The 18,963-nt window shown below is 38.8% G+C and overlaps 1 protein-coding gene across 2 annotated transcripts in view; it reads left to right on the plus strand.

The window, feature by feature from the left end:
- igdcc3 (immunoglobulin superfamily, DCC subclass, member 3) overlaps positions 1–15,146 on the plus strand; it is a 69,991-nt gene extending 54,845 nt beyond the window's left edge. Inside the window, exons 8-14 of one of the 2 annotated variants that reach the window (XM_015031749.1) lie at positions 3,601–3,848; positions 5,495–5,659; positions 6,113–6,301; positions 7,324–7,428; positions 7,570–7,705; positions 7,843–8,053; positions 9,230–15,146. In XM_015031749.1, the coding sequence (XP_014887235.1) occupies positions 3,601–3,848; positions 5,495–5,659; positions 6,113–6,301; positions 7,324–7,428; positions 7,570–7,705; positions 7,843–8,053; positions 9,230–9,355 (1,180 nt within the window). In that variant the 3' untranslated portion in view covers positions 9,356–15,146. Of the gene's footprint in view, positions 1–3,600; positions 3,849–5,494; positions 5,660–6,112; positions 6,302–7,323; positions 7,429–7,569; positions 7,706–7,842; positions 8,423–9,229 lie in introns of those variants that run through there. The other variant, XM_015031748.1, reaches the window with a different exon arrangement.
- The last annotated feature ends 3,817 nt before the right edge of the window (positions 15,147–18,963 follow it).

The raw sequence follows: 18,963 nt of genomic DNA on the forward strand, positions 1-18,963 counted from the left end.
AAAACAACAACTTCCAAAAAAAAAAAAAAAAAGGGTCCAAATTTTTTTTTTTTTTTTTTTTTTTTTTTTTTTTAAATTAAATTATGGTGCATTTCCTTTCCACTAAAAACAAAGTCAGATTTTCTGAATTTCCTGTTAGGAATACAAGAACGACATCCCCAAAGTTTGAATATTAACTGGGAAAGTTGGAAATTACCCAGCATTCCTGAGTTGGTATCCAATATGCCCTCTGCACATACAAAATGTAGTGCAGGTTGCAGGTATAAACAGCATACCCTCTATTTTTTTTTTGACATGTTCCTTTGGAGTGAAGACAAATACAATGATGTTGGCTTCTATTGGTAGTCTAAATTACCCCCAATAACATAAACAGTCTGCCACTAGCACTAGTTTTCTGACATGCATGTGTAATGCCATTCCCAGATTCTCGACACAAATCAAGCGCACTATTGTACCAACTTGTACTCTAACATATTTTTGTCGTTTGTTCATTTCTACTTAAACTTTCATGTCACAGTAACAAAGTGTTCAACACCACTTCTGAGCTACACTTCAGCAGGATATGATCACACGTCTGTGGCTTGTCACACACTTTTGAATGTTACTGTACCTTGTCAACAATCAGAAAATCCCCCCTCGTCCCCCTCCACTTCCTTTCGCACACACAGGGGGCCCATCAAGCCCCGGTGGCACCGGTGGTGCTTCCCGAGGGGCCTCCTTATTTTTCCTGCTTCTCTGGCATCTGGTCAGACTGCCTGCCATCAAACACTCTATCCATCGCAAATATGAAAGGCTGTCACAAATATAATGGTTGATTGGCAAGCTGAGGCCTGGCGTACAGCCACCTTCAGGGTCAGAGGTGAGATTGGTTGGACCTTATTGACCTGATAACGATACAGATTGAATCCACCTGGCAGGCTGGGTGGAATAATGGCTGTTCCACCTCGCAGCCTATTCTGCCGCACATAGCTGTATCCCAGCACATCTATTTTGAAAAGGAAATGGAATGATTTAATTCTGCGTACTGACCCAGAAACTGAACCATACACCACTATTGAGTCCTGAGATGCCACTTTTTTTCTTTTTTTTTTTTTCCTTATGCCCCATTTTCCGGATCCAGGAGGTGTTGAAATTTAACCCTCCAGGCTGACATGCTGTTCTTTCCATAAATTACTTGCTGTTCCTTGGTGGAAGTTGGTGGCGTCTTGATAAATTTTGCTTCAACACTCCAAGGATGAATCTCGTCCATCAAAGGGAGATGACATTTAGCTTGGCAGGCTCTCACAAACAGCAGGTGACAGATTAGGGACGTACTCTGAGAGGTTGAAATCATGTGCCACTCACTTTTCCTGTTTAAACTTAATGCACAGCAGAACCTAAATAAAAAAGAAAAGTCCTGTTAATCTCTTTAAAATGTCACAGTCGGGGGGGGTTCTTGACATCAGCTTTATTTCAATAGCACTTCTACATAGCTCACTCTTTCGCTTGTCGCTGCTTGTGCTTCCATATATTAAAGAATAAATAAAATAGTCTTGGCTTAAAATAGAGAAAAGAAACGTATAAAATCATAGGTTACCCTCACCTCCATAGTGTTGAAAATGTTTCAATGCGTTTGTGTGTTCTTGTCTTAAAACCTCCACACATAAGCGAATATATATTGTGCATATCCGTGCACAATCGCATACAAAGCTGCCTTATATGTTTTCTTTAAGAAGATATCTGCCATGTGAGTGGGAAGGCAACCAAGCAGAGATAGAACCACGAGGACAAAGAGCAGTGAGTGGCAGCAGTGCAGTAGAGAGTGGGGGGCATATATGCGTGTGTGTGTGCGTCCGTATCTATAGGTACATGAATTCACATGTGTGCGCAGGCAGATGAAAGGTTTTACTGATGCAGGAAAATTACATTTTTTGAAACCCTGAAATGGGTGTATTGGATCCTAGGGGAGTTTCAGGACACGACGTATGCGGTTTGCATGAGTGAGGACGGTCCGTGCATTCCTCTGCTGTCTGTCATGCAGGAATTTGTGTCACAAATCTCTTTGCTCTCACTCAGCAGAGCACCAGGCTTTGTGCGCTTGACAGAAATAATGTCCCATTTACATTTTATGCTGTATCCTCTACTTTCTCCCCAAGACATGATGCAAATAGATTTAAGTCCATTTGCTTAAATGCAGACATCTTTAGCTTTGGACATTTATTAAATTATCCACTGTTTCAGAACATCTGAGCTGTGCTGTGACCAGCCACTTTTAACATGCAATGCTGTATCACAGTTTCCGCCACAAATTTTTTTCCCTCTGTTTCACATGTTTTAGAGTAATCACTAACCTAATAAATGCCCATAACACAGGACAATATAACAGTGCTTTCATTTTTTTTCCCCCAGCAGAGCAGCATACATGACATACAGTGCCATAACTCTTGAACGCATGCACACCAACACTGAGTGATTCCACAAGGTTAGGTGACATTTCTGCCATCGGCGGCGTTACATCAACATGATAGATTTAAATGGTCCACACCTCAGTGGTCCGCGTTCTGACTCACCTGGAAATTTGTCCTCATGTACCCCAACGTCATTTATTTATCACGGCTGCTACCAGGCAGCAGACACTACGATTGTGCTGTTGTGACACTGAAATAGTGTGTTTGCAAGTTAACGTTCAAAAGGTTGATGTTTTGCAAATAACATACAGTATAAATGTATAATATACTGTATAGTGATATAATAATGTATAAATGTGAAAATATTCATACACCACTTACTTTTTTTTTTTTTTTTTACATTCACAAACTTCATTGTGTCTAATTAGGAATTAGTGTCTTAGACCTACCATCAGTGGTGCTGAATTTTAACTTAGAATGACAATTATACTTTTTTAATTACGGTGAAGATACATGTATTCAAACACTGAATTTCAAATAGAATTAAAAAGAAAGCTGTGGCATTCATTTGATTTCGGATCCGGTTTTCTCTGGTGCCCCTAAATGAGAACCAGTCCAACTAACTGCCTTCAAGAATTCACATAATTAGTACATACTTAACATCTAGCATCTGTGGAAAAAAAAGTTTCTCCCATATTAGCATAAAAAAATAAATGAACACACCAGACAAGTGATTGATACATTTTTTTAAACTTTAAAATAGAGCATATTATGTTAGAATGTCCCGATCAAAATCCAAATGGTAATCAGTGGAAAGTCTTAAACTGTTATTTATGCGAGTTCTCCATTCAATCTGATTTAGTTATATCTTTTTTTTTTTTTTTTTTTTTTACAAAAATGTCAATATCTAAATATGCAAAGCTGATAGAAAAACTTTAATGTATGACACGCATTCATTAAACCATGTATGCTTTTTCTGACACATCCAGTATACATGTCTTTGTGTTGGAAAATTAATTTGTTATTGCACCATTTCAAAGTGTTCAAGGGTGGGAATATTTAGTCCGTGTACAGAAAGCAGTTAATACACAATGTTGAATACTTGTGAAAGTACTGTGGTGTTAGTTTTCAGTTTTAGAAACTCAACTCTTCCATCTCTTTTTGTCTCTGTTCGCTCCTCCTCCTCATCCTGCTGCCTCCACTGCTCTCAAAGCACCCTGACGATCTACAGCATCAGCCAGGAGGATGAGGCCATCTACCAGTGCATCGCTGAGAACAACGCTGGCTCCACTCAGGCCAGCGCTCGGCTCACCGTGCTGTGGGCGGATGGACTGCCTGGCGAGCCCACCCAGGTGCAGGCCGAGGCCCTCTCCCCCACCACCATTCAGGTGTCCTGGAAGGAGCCCGACCAGAACACTCAGGACATCATCGGATATGTGCTCCACATTCGCAAGACATCAGGTAGGGCTTCTGGACTGAAACTAGAAATGTATGTTGACGCCTCTGTTGCTGTTTTAAGAAATATTTTTCCAAGTCTCACAACATGAAGATTTGACACCGAGAATCCCCCAATGAAAGGATGCAAACTAGACAAATCCAGATTTTTTTTTGTTTTGTTTTGTATTTATTTTTCTCTAGGCTCACGCTGACAGTTCTGTTTACTCTGAGAGTAGCTATTACTTACTGTGTGATCTGATTTCAAATTTAGAGCTTTAAGTAGTTTTAGACAAATTCGGGAAACACTGATAACAATCCAGATGAGCTTTAGCACCCATGTGGCAGCATATTTTCAGCACAGTGAAGGCAATTGCACCTTGGGCTACAACAAAGAACATATAATGTGTCTTAACATATGTAAGAGATTCAGCAGAGGAGATCTTCTCTTCACAGGCGTTTCAACAAAAAGCACTAAATATACATAAAACTGAGTCTGAATGCATCTCTTGCCAAAGCCTACTTGGCTTGTTTTGTCTTTATTTTTGCATTCAAAGTGAAGGCGAAGACTGAGTGCAGTGCCAAAGCTGGAAGGTCATTCTTTGAGTCCTGGATGCTGCCGGGTGTAACTTCTGCTGCATGCTCATATCTGAGACTTATGCTGGTCTGATCTTCTGAACTGGCATTTTAATTCAGATCAGAGCTCGACATGAAGCGTAGGAGGACGGAAACGTGCGCTGCGCCGACCCATGAGATGCGTGATGGTGAACATCGGACATCTGATGGTTGTCAGCGATTCAGACCTTACTTTAAATTTCCAAAACCAGAATGAAAACGGGAAAACCCAATAATTATTCAAGTATTTTGTCATACTATTCAGTGCATATTGATTGAAAGGCTTGTCAAAGTCAACCATTAATCTTACTCCGCTTTATCTTATATTCTTTAGAAAAAAAACTTCATTATGTGGGTTAAAGATGAGAGTGATGCATTGTAAAAGAGCGTCGTAGTATGGATGTTTGTGTGGAATTACATTTTGATTTCAGGCTTAAAATTATGCACATTTGTTATTGAATCATCAAACACACTTGTCATTGCCAAGACTGAGAGGTGTAAGGTTCTTTCACACACCGACACGCACACTTTCACTCGTCCAAAACCTGTGAGACTCACATCGGATGGTAACCTCAGTATTTCTCTAGGATGGGTAATTAAGGGCCCCGGGGAGGACCAACCCGTAGGATCTGCTGTAATTACCAGCAGATCGAATGGCCCGACAGACTGAGGAATGGGTGTAGATAGCAGTTATGGCTGGGTCTGTCTGAATTAAAAGCAATAAAAATCCTGTAACCTGTCCAACTCTCCCGTTTACCCCATTTATCCACTCATCACTCCACCCTCCACCCAATTTACTCCATCATCAAATCTTTAGGCTCACGGGGCCAAGCTGGAGTACTTATTAACTCATAGAAGAACCTCTGTAAAATCAAGGAATTGGACAATAATGACAAAAATAAATACATTTTATATATCACATTTTTATATTATTTTTTTATTTTCTCTCTAATAGAAAACATTTTCATTTCGCCAGCCGTTCATCTCCTAAATTGGAACCTTTCAAAATCGACTCCTTCTAACAGCATCTTCTTTCTCCGCCATCTTCTCCCTTCCAGACCCGCTGGAAATGGAGTACGAGGAGGCGGTCAGTAAGGTGACACTGCAGCAGGTCATCCGTGACCTGGAGCCGTCCACCAGTTACACGTTCTACGTCAAGGCTTACACATCCCACGGAGCCAGCAAACCCTCGGAGAGCGTTGCAGAGAGCACTCACGGCGAGGGTGGGTCTGACTTGCAGAGGAAGCTCATCTCTCACCATTAAAATCACTTACCGCAGCGTGCAAGAGAGCAGGATCGGACCAATTACCCTGGGATTACTTCTTTTAGTATCTTAGACCTGATTTATGATGCCTGCTAATCTGGTTTGGTTTAGCTTCGGATTTGACAATTGTTAACGTCAGATCAAAAAGCTGATTACAAAGATTATTAAACATAGGAGATAATAAATATGATGCATACAAATACAATCTAATTTTGACATATTGTTGATCACTTGCATTTGGTTTATTTTTCTAAATATTAAAAGACCAAGCAACCCCATTGTTGCTAGAAATTCAAGTATTTTTGTTAGTTTTCCATATGCCGTTGACTAGTCTGTGTTTTACGGTGATCCTTTTTCAACCAGCTCCCACCTGCTGCTGTTCTTCTGACTGACATGTTGTTTTGCGTTGCAGTTCCCGCTCCTCCTTCCCTCTTCACCAAAGTGTTGAACAGCAGCGTTGTACAAGTAACGTGGGACTCTCCCTCTAAGATGGGCCCACATCAAGGCTTCAGACTCTACTACAGGAGAGCACACACACCACTGTTCGTTGGTCCCATCCACTTTCTTCGCAACATCACTCAGTACAACATCACTCAGCTCGGTGAGGCCCACTGCTGCACAGCAATTGCAAGTTATGATGCGGGGGTGGGGTGGGGTGGGGGGGTTTGTGTTTTGTTGGCATTCAAACTAAGATATTCTTAACCTGCTACAATTGTGAGATGATTTGCCAAAATGTATTAACAATGGCACAATTTAATGTTTGCTACAGAAAATAGTTGGATGATGAGCAAATGGAAATTCTCTATATTTTCTCTTCTAATGCACAAGACTTAAGAAGCCAGTAAATGTAATGGTTCTTCAGGCTTTTTGAAAGTTGTAATGTCTTTTCGTGAGACTTTGGCTGCTTTATGTACATTTCAGACACTCTCTACTTTCTAAATCTTGGCTAAATGAGAGCTCTGATGCCCTGATTCTCATTCTATCCAAGGCAAATGTTGTTGTATTATTATTTTTAAATGCTGTATTTCCTTCATGGCTCATGCTGCAGTAACTACCATCACTTCAGGATGATGGTAGTTGATGTCCTGCTCAGTACTGCAGTGTAATCTAATGTCCTCAGAAGGATAAAAGTGAGAACATAAAGCACATCATTTTAGAGAAACAACAAAAAAAGCATTTCTTTACCATAATAATGTTAATTCTCTAATCGTTTTGTTACAGATTAGGAAACATATTCTTTCTTTCCTTCTGAGAATAGTTTTAGGTTCCTGTTCGGTGTCCTGTGATGTAAGCTCTGTTTTAGTCTATGAATAAATGTGCAGAGGGCTTTACACACAGAGTGGCATTATGCATTCTTTATAAAGTCATTAAACATCATCAATCACAGTTCTTATACTTAAGGTTAAATAAAGAATGATGTTCCCAATGCTAGCATATCTCATTAAGGTTGTCATCTAAAATGATTATCCTGCCATGAAAGACTTAGCAATATGGATTACATTACTAAATATTAAAACTGAATTCATATGGTTAAAGAGCTCAACAATATCTTATTCTGACTAAAAGTTGAAAAGATTATTATTACTTTTTTTTTTTGCCTTTTTTCTGTTTTACTCTCTTCAGATTCTTCTATGGTTTATGAGATAAAGCTGCTTGCATACAACCAGCACGGAGACGGGAATGCCACCACCAGATTCGTCTCACTTCGCGAGGCACTGGAAAAATCTGGTGATTTATTATTTTTGTTTGAATAACCGCCATACTGTCACACATGACCCTCTTCATCTTCTCTCTGAATACATCAAGTTAACCCATCATTCCTACGTGAACCTCACCGTTCCCTCACCAACACGTTCTGCGTTTCTTCAGTGCTGGACGGCTCGTGTGACTGTGTGAAAGACGAACACAGCAAAACCTCCACCACCGGCATCATAATTGGAATCCACATCGGTGTGACTTGCATCGTCTTCTGCGTGCTCTTCCTCGTGTTCAGCTACCGCGGCAGGTCAGCGCAAACATCCCCGGCAATGAGTGAAAACAATGGAAGCAACCTGCCTGCATTTTCTAGGGTTAATGTTCATGCAGCAGTAAAGTGTGTTATAAATACGTGTGTGTGTGTGTGTGTGTTGGTGCAATCTCCAGGCTAATGATGTGTAAGACAGTTCAGGCCACCCCCCAGGCAGGGCACAGCGCAGTCCTGGAATCCTCTTCCTCTTCTCAGGGGGCCTCTGGGCTCAACAGGGCTGCCAGGAGAGAGATGGAGGTCAATGGCAGCGCTGCAGGGAAGAAAGTGGTCGACAGCAACGAGCTTGAGAGACTCTTCACTCAGCCCAACACGCAGGATGCCTGCATGGTGTGTGCTGACAAACAGAGCTGTGGTTCAGACGTAAAGTGGTGGTTCTTTAAACAAATATTTAAATTGATTTTGCAATGTTTTAGTTTTTTTTTTTCTCGTTTTTTCTGTAAGAATAAGAATCAGCCCTACTGAATGAAGTCTCGGCTCTTCACTGAAAACACACAACCCAAAGTTTTAGTGTGCAGATCCAGAATCCCCCAAAATTTGAAATGTCTTACATTTGTTTTGTTTTAGTTTTATTAATAAACTGAGGTACATTTACCACTACAATAGTGAAAAATGCAGCCACGGCCATCAACAGTATGAGGGTGAGCTCCAAGTGATGTGGCACTCAGGCACTCTACTTTGTTTTTTGCTCATTTTCATGTATCTGCAATTCCCATTGAAGAAAAAAAAAACTGAAATAATGAAATTATGAATTATTCCAAATACTGAAACATTTTTAAAAAGTCAGTCATTAATTAATATTTAGAGTAATAAGTTCCAAAACAAAGCATTTTCAAAAAAAATAACATTAAGTATGTGGTTTAAACATATACACATTTTGTGAAAAAACTTGACAGATAAGAAAATAAACTGTAACTTAAATGACTTCACACACAGATCAATAAACCCAAGTAAATGTTTTAATACAAATTTCTCACTTTCTTTTTTGTCACTTACCCAAATTCTTTTCTTAAATATGTTGTTATCTCTGTTAGCATCTAATTTATTATTTACCAACCATTGTAGAAACTGTTTTCTGTCATGATTCCTCCTGACAGCAGTCTGGTGTTTTTGTATATGTGATGGAACTGGTTCACGGTGTCGTTGATACTTAAAAAATGTGGAGTTGCTGCTAATGCATCCATCTTTTTGTCGTGTTGTAAGCAACGTGTGAAGCAGCCAAAATAAATTTTTACCTGTCAGGAACAGTCTAATTTAACACTTAATCTTTTTTTTTTTAGTCCACAGAGTTAAAGTTGAGCTTTTTATAAGTAAATGTTGCACTTAAATAGACATAATCACTTTGTGATCTTATAGCTAAATAATATGCTAAAGTAAAACAGTAGGTACAGTCTGGAAAAAGTGAAAAAAAAAAGAATTAAAAGGGGAACATTGTGGTCTTTTAAACAGCCATGTTGGTATTTGACTTGCATCTCTTGTTTGCTTGTTTTTTTTTTTTTTTTTCAGTCAAACTCCTACATTCTGAACAACACCCAGCTGTCGACGATACCTTTGGATGAGTTTGTAGAGGAGAGGGAGACGCCGTTTCGGGAGCACTCTTCAGTCGCTGCGGCTCAGCCGGACCAAGGCTAATCATGTATGAAGGCCCATTCACATTCGACACTTTTAGTGTCCACTTAGACTTTTCTCTCACTCAGGTCGACAAGTGTTTCTTTTCAAAGTATTCTTTCCTTTTGTGCAAAGAAATTTTTTATGAGTAAGTTAAGAGGTTCTGGAGGATCTGGGACGGTTTGATGGGATGTTTTGTTCATTTTATGGTGTTTGGCAGCACAGAAAATAGAGACCCCTGAATGTCCTTGTTGAAAATGTATTTTTATGTTTATATGAGCTGTCGCTGGGGAAATTTGAAATAGTCACAAAATTGCATCAATTTGTGCACACAGGTGTAATTTACGCTATTATTTTTGCATTAAAATATTCCTACAAAATAACCTGCAAAATCATAATATTTCATGAAACATTCCCAAAAAGAGAGAATGTTGTAAGGTCTGCTGGATGGTGCTATATAAAAACAATTAGCTGGATGAGCCCCAAATATATAAAATGCTTTGTTCTGCTGTGCAGAAGTCAGGTTTTCTGGATTTTGTGACTATTTCACATTTTTCTGAGACCAGACTTTGAGATGCACATGCATACCCACATTCTGACCTTCTCATCCCTTCGTCGAAGCGGTTATAAGTTGTTGGTCTTATCTCTGTGCATCTGTGGATGTCAAAGACTCGCTGCCTGCTCTTAACCACCAATGAGTCCACCTCCGTACTCAGAAAACCTCAACCTTCTTCCAGGGATTCGATATCTTCTGTCTCAGGACTTTATTTCAGTAATATCAACATTTTTTTTTTTTATGAGTTTTTGGCCTTCATGCAGGTTCTAGACTTGGCTGTGTGAACCTTACAAGTGGATTTAAGCCTACCTCAGCCGGAATGAATGTGTTGCGGGAAGCTGTAATGACTTTACCTTCCCCTGTGCTCACGATCACTCGACAAATTTGGAGGAACCAGTTGGTTGCGTAACTGCGACATCAGGTGCTGCTCTACCTCAGAAGTCAACAATCGTCTCTCCTTCTTAATGATGTAAAAACGGACAAAAGAGCATCCAACATAAAGCACTTCCAAATGCTGAAATTACTGTTCTACCTCAAGATAACAAAGTTAATGTTGTCACTGTTGTTGTTGTAGTTTTTTTTTATTTTTTTATTGCATAATGAAGACCCTTCTTTTTCTCCCCTTGTTGTGAAGTCCTGGCTCCCCTCCCCGCCGTGTTGCTGAATGTGATGTTTGTAGAGTGTCGGTACCTCATGCAAGATGACAGACAGACAACATTGTATACAATGAGTTGAAAAATATGTGTGAGCTAAGTTGGGAGCCATCTTCCTTTTTATTTAAAGGTCACATTTGTCAATAGCGATAGGTTGAGTGTAAGGAAAAGTTCATTAGAGATACACTGCGTTGCTGTTTATATCCTCACGAGTATTGAAGATGAAAAAGATCTGATATTTATTGTCAAGCTAAACCAGAAACAGTATATTATCAACGCAACTACAGGTGGTGCAGTGATTATTGTCGCTTTCTGGGACAATAAAGGCTGTTTCTATTATATTCTTCTATTTTATTAATACTCTATAGTTTTGTTTTTAATCGATTTAATCCTATCAGACAGATAATGGAGAAATAAATAAAGAAATGAAATTATTTTTCTATGATTACTGGTGTTAACACTTTAATGACTACATTTTAGTAAGTTTTTGCTGGAGATGAGAAGATCAATGCTACTCTTTTATCTATCTCTCCATCCGTTTTTGTCCAGCTGGCAATCAGAGAAGTTGAGTCAGCAGAACCGGGCAAAAACTTTTAACAACAAATGTGTAGCTAATTACTCTAGATCTCTATGCTGTTGGTTAGTAAAAGAAGCAACAGCATCTCAGAACACAAGATTTGGCTTATTTACACTTCCTTATTCAAAATATTCAAACATTTTAACTTTGTCGGTCCGTCTACAAACCTCAATCAAAGTTATTGGGATTTTATGTGAACCAACTAGACAAAATAGTGTATATTTGTGGCGTGGTGGAAAAATAATACATTGCTTTGAAAGATCTGAAAAGTACGGTGGGCATAAATATTCAGTTCCCTGGGTTCAGTGGATTGAGACCAGATTTGATCATCAGTTTTCAAAATCTTCCTACAAATTTTGAGTTATAATTAGACTTTGACTGGATTGTTGTAAAACATTAACACTTCCTGATTTAGACATTTCTATTGTAACTCTGACTGAATGTTAAAGCTTGTCAGCCTTATTCCTGTCAACTCCGACTAGTTCCTGCTAACAAAGGCATCCCCAAAGCACATTGCATAGCTTTATTTCTACAAAACTTTGTTTTGTTTTAGCTCACAAAATCCCAATAACTACAGAAATCTGCGGTTGTAAAGTGATAAAATTGAAAAGGTTTAAGGGAGCTGTACCTAGTTTTAGCTGACCTTGATATAACTTGGCTTATTTTAACTTAAAGGCAGAAAATGATGGAGGAGGTTGTCATATATCAACATAATCTATCCACCACAATCACTAATCTTTTTTTTTTTTTTTTGCGTGTGTGTAGATAAATAGCATATAAAGAGTGGTATTGATCCCTCATCAAAGCTAGAACCTAAATGTGGATTTTTAGCTGCTGTTGTCAACATCACACACGTGATTTGGATATTAAAAAAAGACCAAATATGAGTTTCCAAAAAAGAAAAAAGTAATCGTATTTTTCACAATACAGATTGACAGCAGTGTATCTCTAACACTTTTATGAATATTTGTTGCTGCATTACTTTTTTGTCTTGTTTTGTTTTGTTATCTTTTGCATTACATCACCTGGCAATTTCTTTTAAAAAAAATCGGTAGCCTTTTACACATCTGGTGCCCAGTAGATGAAAAATATTCCATGTCTTTCTCATCTACTGTAACTCTGCCCAAAACCACCACAGCTGCTCAGCCGTCTCCCTCCAGACTCTTCAGGATCACCTGCCTTTCTAGACTCTGATGGCTTCAGACAGAGAGCGGGGCTGAATGAAACATTCATATAGAGATTGTTGTGTAGCTAAACACTCACAGGGCCTCTCTATGCAGCTCAGTGCTCTCTGTCATCACAGATGCATTTTGGTTACCTACCTCAACCCTGTTATTGGCCTTTTTCTCAGGTCCTAATAAAAGAAACTATCGAGTATGAACAGTAAAGCAGTGAATTTTAGTACATAGACAAACACAAAAACGATACACGGCCGCACAAAATGGAGGGAGAACTTTTCAGGACCTTTATGTCAAACACTAACTATGTCAACACTTCATACTTCATTTCTAGTTCTAGATGTGAATGTGCTTCACTTTTTTTTTTTTTTTTACTTTATTTTCTCTCCCTTGTGGTGTGTTTGTGCCAAGAAAGCTGAGAGAAAAAAAAAAGATGGGTGACACTTACAACTCACACAATTTCACACGATTGGTTTATTGATTTTCCTCTCTGGCTAAGACTGACTTATGACCTTAACTTGACTAAATTCAGATTATTTATAAGAGTGGGAAAATTAAAAAAAAAAAAAAAAAAACTTTCCTCATAACTCGGAATGCGAAACAGCCTAACAAAGTTCCTCTCTTAACACAATTTTCCAAAAATGTGGAAAGTAGAGTTGTACGAGTCCCCCCCCCCTTCTGCAGTCATTTTCACGTGTTATGCAAACCAGCACTTCTGTACTGTATTTGTGGTTACCATCTCAGTAATCATTATAGATCGTCTCTAGCTGTATGCCTTTTAAATTATATACACTTAATTCTCTGCGGATGTTCTTGCATATATTTCTTGTACCTAATTGTTAATATCACATTGGACGTGCTAGGGGGAGAAAAATGCAGTAAACTGTCAAAATAGTCGATCAAATGTTGAAGCTGAATGTCTCCTCTGTGTATATTTATTAGCCACCAATGTGATATTTTCCCTCCAGGGCTACTCGCAGCGAGAATCAGTGTTTTATTTAACCTCTGTTGGGAGTAGTTTCACTAGGGATATGAGTAGTGTGATTCTCTTCTGTACTTCGTTTCCCCGCCCCTCGTTGTAAATGAAGGTTAATCTCTTCCTGCAGGAAATTGCCCACCCTCGTGGATGTGACAGGTCTGAGTGCCATGCTATTTAACCTGATCCACCGGGTCTTTGGTTCAACGGCGATCATGTTTGCGCGATTAGACTTTGATAGGTCAGGCTGTCATGTTGCCGAATAACATTAGAAAGTCGTCTGATTTAATGGGTTGCTCAGCGCTGTCATCACAGACTGACTGCTGCTGTTACTCCATCAGCACAGAGGACCCTGTGACTCTTACTGACACCTTGAGTAAAAAGTGGAGATTAATCTCGTTTAAGCTGTTTTACAGTCTGTTCGCATTTTTTTTCTCCTCTTTGTTTAACAAACCTTGAATTTTGGTGAGAGATTGTATGCTCAGGAATCATTGATCTTTGCTCTTATGACTCAAACTTGATTTCTTCCACAATTCTGCAATATGTTCAGGTCAAAATGATTTCCTGTGAAGTATGATTATTTTTGTTTGATATTCAAGTAAAAAGAAACAGTTTGGGAGAGTAATGAGTCAGTTCATATATATTTTTATTCATCTGCCTCTGCAGCATGCCTAAGGAGGGATATGCTTTCACATCAGGTTATACAGCAGCCTTTGGAAAATAATGTGATAAACAGTGACATTCACAATGACGACTTAGATTCTTTTGGGTCTTGGACAAAATATATTCAGGTTCAGAATGCAAAGGAGAAAAAAATTAAGTTGCTTTAGAAAATCATCAAAAGCTTAATTATTTTTTTACACACCAACTACTAGAAAAGTAGATGTATAATCGTTAAATCATTATAAATAGACCGCTGTGGGCTGGGTATTCACAGGGTTTGTTTTGCTTGGAGGAAGGTGATGAAATGCGACTCTAACTCATTTTCCTTGAGCATCTATCTCTCTCCTAATATGCATCATCTAAACACGAAAACAGATCAAGTCAGAAGGAAAGACGAAAGGCTTAGTTTAGCTAAATTGGTGATGTACGTCTGTAAGTAATCCTGTTCTCAGTGGCGCAGATGTGTGTGAAATCAGAAAAAAAAATTCTAAAAGCTCACACACAGTTCAATCACCCCTTTTCCTTGAAAGATCCTTGACTTTAATCAAACTGCTGCCAAATGACCTTGATATGATTGTGAACTGCTAACAAATCCAATGAATTTACCTGCTTGGAGACTTTCTTTTTTACCCAAAAGACCACACATTGCTTAAGGCTCATCTTGGGCTTCAAGACTTTCTAAAGTAATTTGTCGTCAGATGGTAATTTACAGTAATTGTTCTTCAATGTTTGAGATCAGTATTATATTTTTTTATGCTTCCTTCACGAAGGCAGATAGATCCAGTGTATTTAAAGGTAGTGGGCAAAGTAAACTCTACAGTAGATCTGCATGGAAAATATAGAATTAAAAAAAAACAACAAGAAGGCAAATGTGTTATTTTAGCTCAATTTAAAAAAAAAATTGTTAATTCTTTTTGGATTTGTGATGGTAACACTGTGATATTCAGCCAAATAATGGCAAAAGTAATGTTGTGATCTCAGTATGGTACTAATTGATGGTCCTGTCTCACATCGTCAGTCAATCTGTCTTAATGGTGTGTATTGATGAAAAAAGGCTGAGTGACCTTTTCAGTTGACAAAGTCTGTCTTGCCCCTCATTGGCGCCTGATGATCACCTTATCCTCATCCTGTTCCCATCTGGCATCCTGTTCACATGATTGTCTCGGGGTGAGGTCCTGTCAGTCTTGTTACCTTTTTTTTTTCTTCTTTTTTTAAAAAAAAAATAACACATTGTGTCCTTCTCCCCTCACCACCATCTTTGCTTGAGGAGGATGTCTGGGTTGTATCGATGTTACCAACGTGAGCTAAAGCCACTCTCTACGCCTCAGAAACGAGGAAAGAGCTCCTGGGTAGAATTTGCTCAACAAGTGTGACCATCTACACAACACCTGTCCTTTAAATTTAAAATCAAAGGTTTAAGTCAATAACAGCCTCCTGGTGAAAAACATTGAATACCGAGGCTTCTGTTAAATAATAAAAGAACAATGCTACTCTCGCTAACCGAACGTGGAAAGAGAGAATTCAAAAATGCCTTAAAGGGAAAAGATTATGTCAATAGGTTGTCAGCATAACTCGTAGGAGTAGGGAAATTTGATCTGCTGTAACCCGTTGCACTTAGGGTACTCACTAAGAGTTATAAATACAAAATTCAACAAATTATTAGGTTAACATGATCATTTAAGTTGCAAACTAAACTTTAGATTTGTAAGATTGAAACTTCTTACGTAGTTGTCTCCACCTCCAGTAGTAAGAAGTCATTAGAGAAAATGGATTATTACCTATAAGATTAGGTTATTTGGTAATCTTAAACTTTGCACAGGGATTAATGGTGGCTGCAAGAACAAACATTCATTTCATCTATGCAGTTTTGTTTTTTTACTATGTCCTGCAGGGTTCAAACGTGGTGCCAAACTGAACACAGAAAATATACACTGCATTTCAAACATTTTCACGTTGTCTCTCTGATCAACTTCACTGAAGGAATGAGAATGACACAAGTCTTTATATTTAACTCATCATCATTCATAAAAATGTCTGTGTGGCAGATTTTTTTTTGTTGTTGTTGTTGCTGTTGGTCTGTCTTGTCGCGTGTCTGTCTGCTGAGGTCACTGCCAGTATCTGCTTTTTACCCACAGTTCGATTCAGGTCAACACAAGATGTTTTAACCAGTGTTCTCTGAACATTGTCAGGGATCTCTACTGTATGTTTCCATGAAGTTTTTTTTTGTTTTTTACACTCTCCTTAAACCAGGGTGTCACACGTCTAAATTATAAAACTCTATACATATCCACATATACTGTATGTACTGTATGTGTGTATGTATAAATGTAAAAACAAACAAACAAAAAAACATTTTTAGTGGTTTGTATTGTTTTAGGGTTCATTGTGCAACACTGATTTAAGGGAAAAAAGACAATATCAGTGATAATAAACTAGCTCTAGTAATAATAAACCTTGTGTTGGTCTTCTATTGTCTGCATACCTGTGTGCCTTGTGGAAATTGTAGTAATTTGCATGAAAAACTTGTGTTTGATTGCTTTCTTCTAGCGGTCCACAGAGATGCAGCTGATCAATGCAATGCACTTTGATGGTCTCTCTTTCTCTCTCTTCTTTCCACCTTTCTGTTCTCCTGTTCGGCACATTAAGTCGTGGCCTCCTGGCTAGACAAAGACTATCGAGCACAAGCCCCAGAGCTCCTGGTCGATGAGGTTTGGTGCCAGACTTACAATCACGCTAAATCTCAATGCATGACTGCACTTTGAGACAAATCTGGAATCCAATATAAGTCAGCTGCTTCTGCATCTGCCTCTCCTGCGTAATGCACCAAAGGAAGTTTACCTTTTGTTTGTGCTTCTGACCATCAATATTGGATATTTTACCAGTGTGGAATGCAGTAGGGCCGCCACAAAACATTAATTCATAATCAATTTTCGGACTGAATGCTTTCATTTCAGTCATACTTGCAGGGATACAAAACTGAGTACAAATAAAACAAAAACAATGCAGTGGAAGGCATCCTAATGAATGTCTAATAGCTAAACATGATCAATTTCCTCTGAGATTTTTAAAACCCAGAAACCATCTTCCTCATTGTGGATTTTTTTTATTTTATTTACTTTTTTTTTTAACAGTTTTTAAACTCGATGTGGAGATAGGGAGAAAGGAATGTATTTTACTATTGTGGAGCAGCAGTGAAACTTCTTCATCATAGGTATCAGCACAGTGGCAACCCGGAAATTGTTCCCCTCTCTTCCTCATATGAACACCAACAAACACCCAGACGCACAAAATTTGAGACCGAAGCTGTGAAACCTCATCCCCAACTGGTCAAGCCCGGCTGGGCCCCACTTCCCTCTGACCCCACAGCATTTAGAGCGAGACCACAGTGTCCCAGGAGAGTCCACAGGACAATAAGGTGGTGGGCAGATGTCTTCTGGTTCCTCACACCAATCACTTTTAAGCGTCTCCAAGGGAGCAGCCGAGAGAGAGAGAGGGTTCAGAGGTCAGAGCGACCAAAGCCAGTCGGATTCGCCTACCTCTGATGTTCACAGTTTTCTTTCTGGTTCTCCCTCCTCTTTTTTTTTTTTTTTTACTACTTCCAGATTTTCTCTCTGCCTTAACGCACTTCCCAGGTGACATCCCTCCAGTCATGTCGCATATAATAAAAACCATCCTGTCTGCTCCTGTTTCATGTTTTTTAAAACAAATTCCAAGGTGAATGTAGTAACGTTTGTGTGGTCTGTGTACATTTAACCCACAGATATTTTAAAAAAAAAAAAAAAAAAGAAAAAGAACTTCAAAATCAATACTATATTGGATCAGCCTTATTTCAAAAAGGTTTTATGTTTGGCAGTAGAAGATATTTATCTGAAGTAAAGTGCTGTCTGCAAGCTTTCCTGTGAGCTTTGTGCAAACGTTCTGAATTATTGCAGGGAAACTGACCCATTCAGTCACAACACAAACGCCTTTTAACATAAGTATCTCATTAAGTGCAAGATTAATGATGTAAACTCTGTAAACTTTTTGAACTTTTGAGCAAAAGAGTGGAAAAAACATCCCCTTCTCAGTGGAAGGGACATCTCAGAGTCTGGTGCCTTTGTGAGACAGAAAAGATTACAATCCAGACAACAGAAGAAAAGGAAAAGGAGAAAGTGGCTTATCAAAGTTTCTTTGATGAGTCAGACTTCAAGAATATTTCTGTGGTAATAGATATTACATTGAGCCTGCTTGCAGCACTCAAGGCCTCATGATACCATGAGCTGATGGTGATTTGTTCTATTCAAACTCTGAGGAAAAATGGGTTTAGAAACGATCACTTAATGCAGAATAAATATCTATTTGGTTGGTGTGACTGCTGGAGATATAGGCACTAGTCGCCCTGCAACCCAGCAGGAAGACACAGCTACTGACATACATGGGATGAATGGATATTGGAATCCATACCAATAACACAATGTAATTATAATTGAATAGCTATATCCCCTTCCAGTTGAGAAGGGATGGAAAGAAATCCCAAAACAATCTGAAATCAGCCAATCCACTCTTGGGAAGTCTAAGAGGCGACTACGTTTCATAACAATTGCCAACATTCAAATGATGTTCAGCCTGAAAGCAGGATGCAAGACGTTTAAAGAACTCTTCAAAAATCCTAAAAGTACACCATGGGACCTACAGCAGGTAATACTATTGATATGAAAGCTGGAAAGAGACAGCACAAGAGTTTTACCTGTCATGAAGGAAGGGCTAAAGTTTGAAATAATGTTCTCTGCACAGATGAGTTTAACGTTTTATTATTTGTAAAGCAGAACAGAGGACATGCATGGCATAAGCGAGTCACTGAATTTCAGAAAAATAACATCATACCAGCTGTGAAGTGCAATGGTTTGGCAACACTTTGCTGCAGCAGGACCTGGCCAGCTCACTGTAATGGAGTCCACTAGGAAATCTCACCATGTATCAGAAGGTGCTTGGCCCAAATGTGAAACCATCTGGGGGAAAACAAAAAAAAAAAACTGAAGTAGAACTAGAT

This window comes from Poecilia latipinna, unplaced genomic scaffold (assembly GCF_001443285.1).
Source record: "Poecilia latipinna isolate Pla-1442-1.1 unplaced genomic scaffold, P_latipinna-1.0 Scaffold216, whole genome shotgun sequence".
NCBI lineage: Eukaryota > Metazoa > Chordata > Actinopteri > Cyprinodontiformes > Poeciliidae > Poecilia > Poecilia latipinna.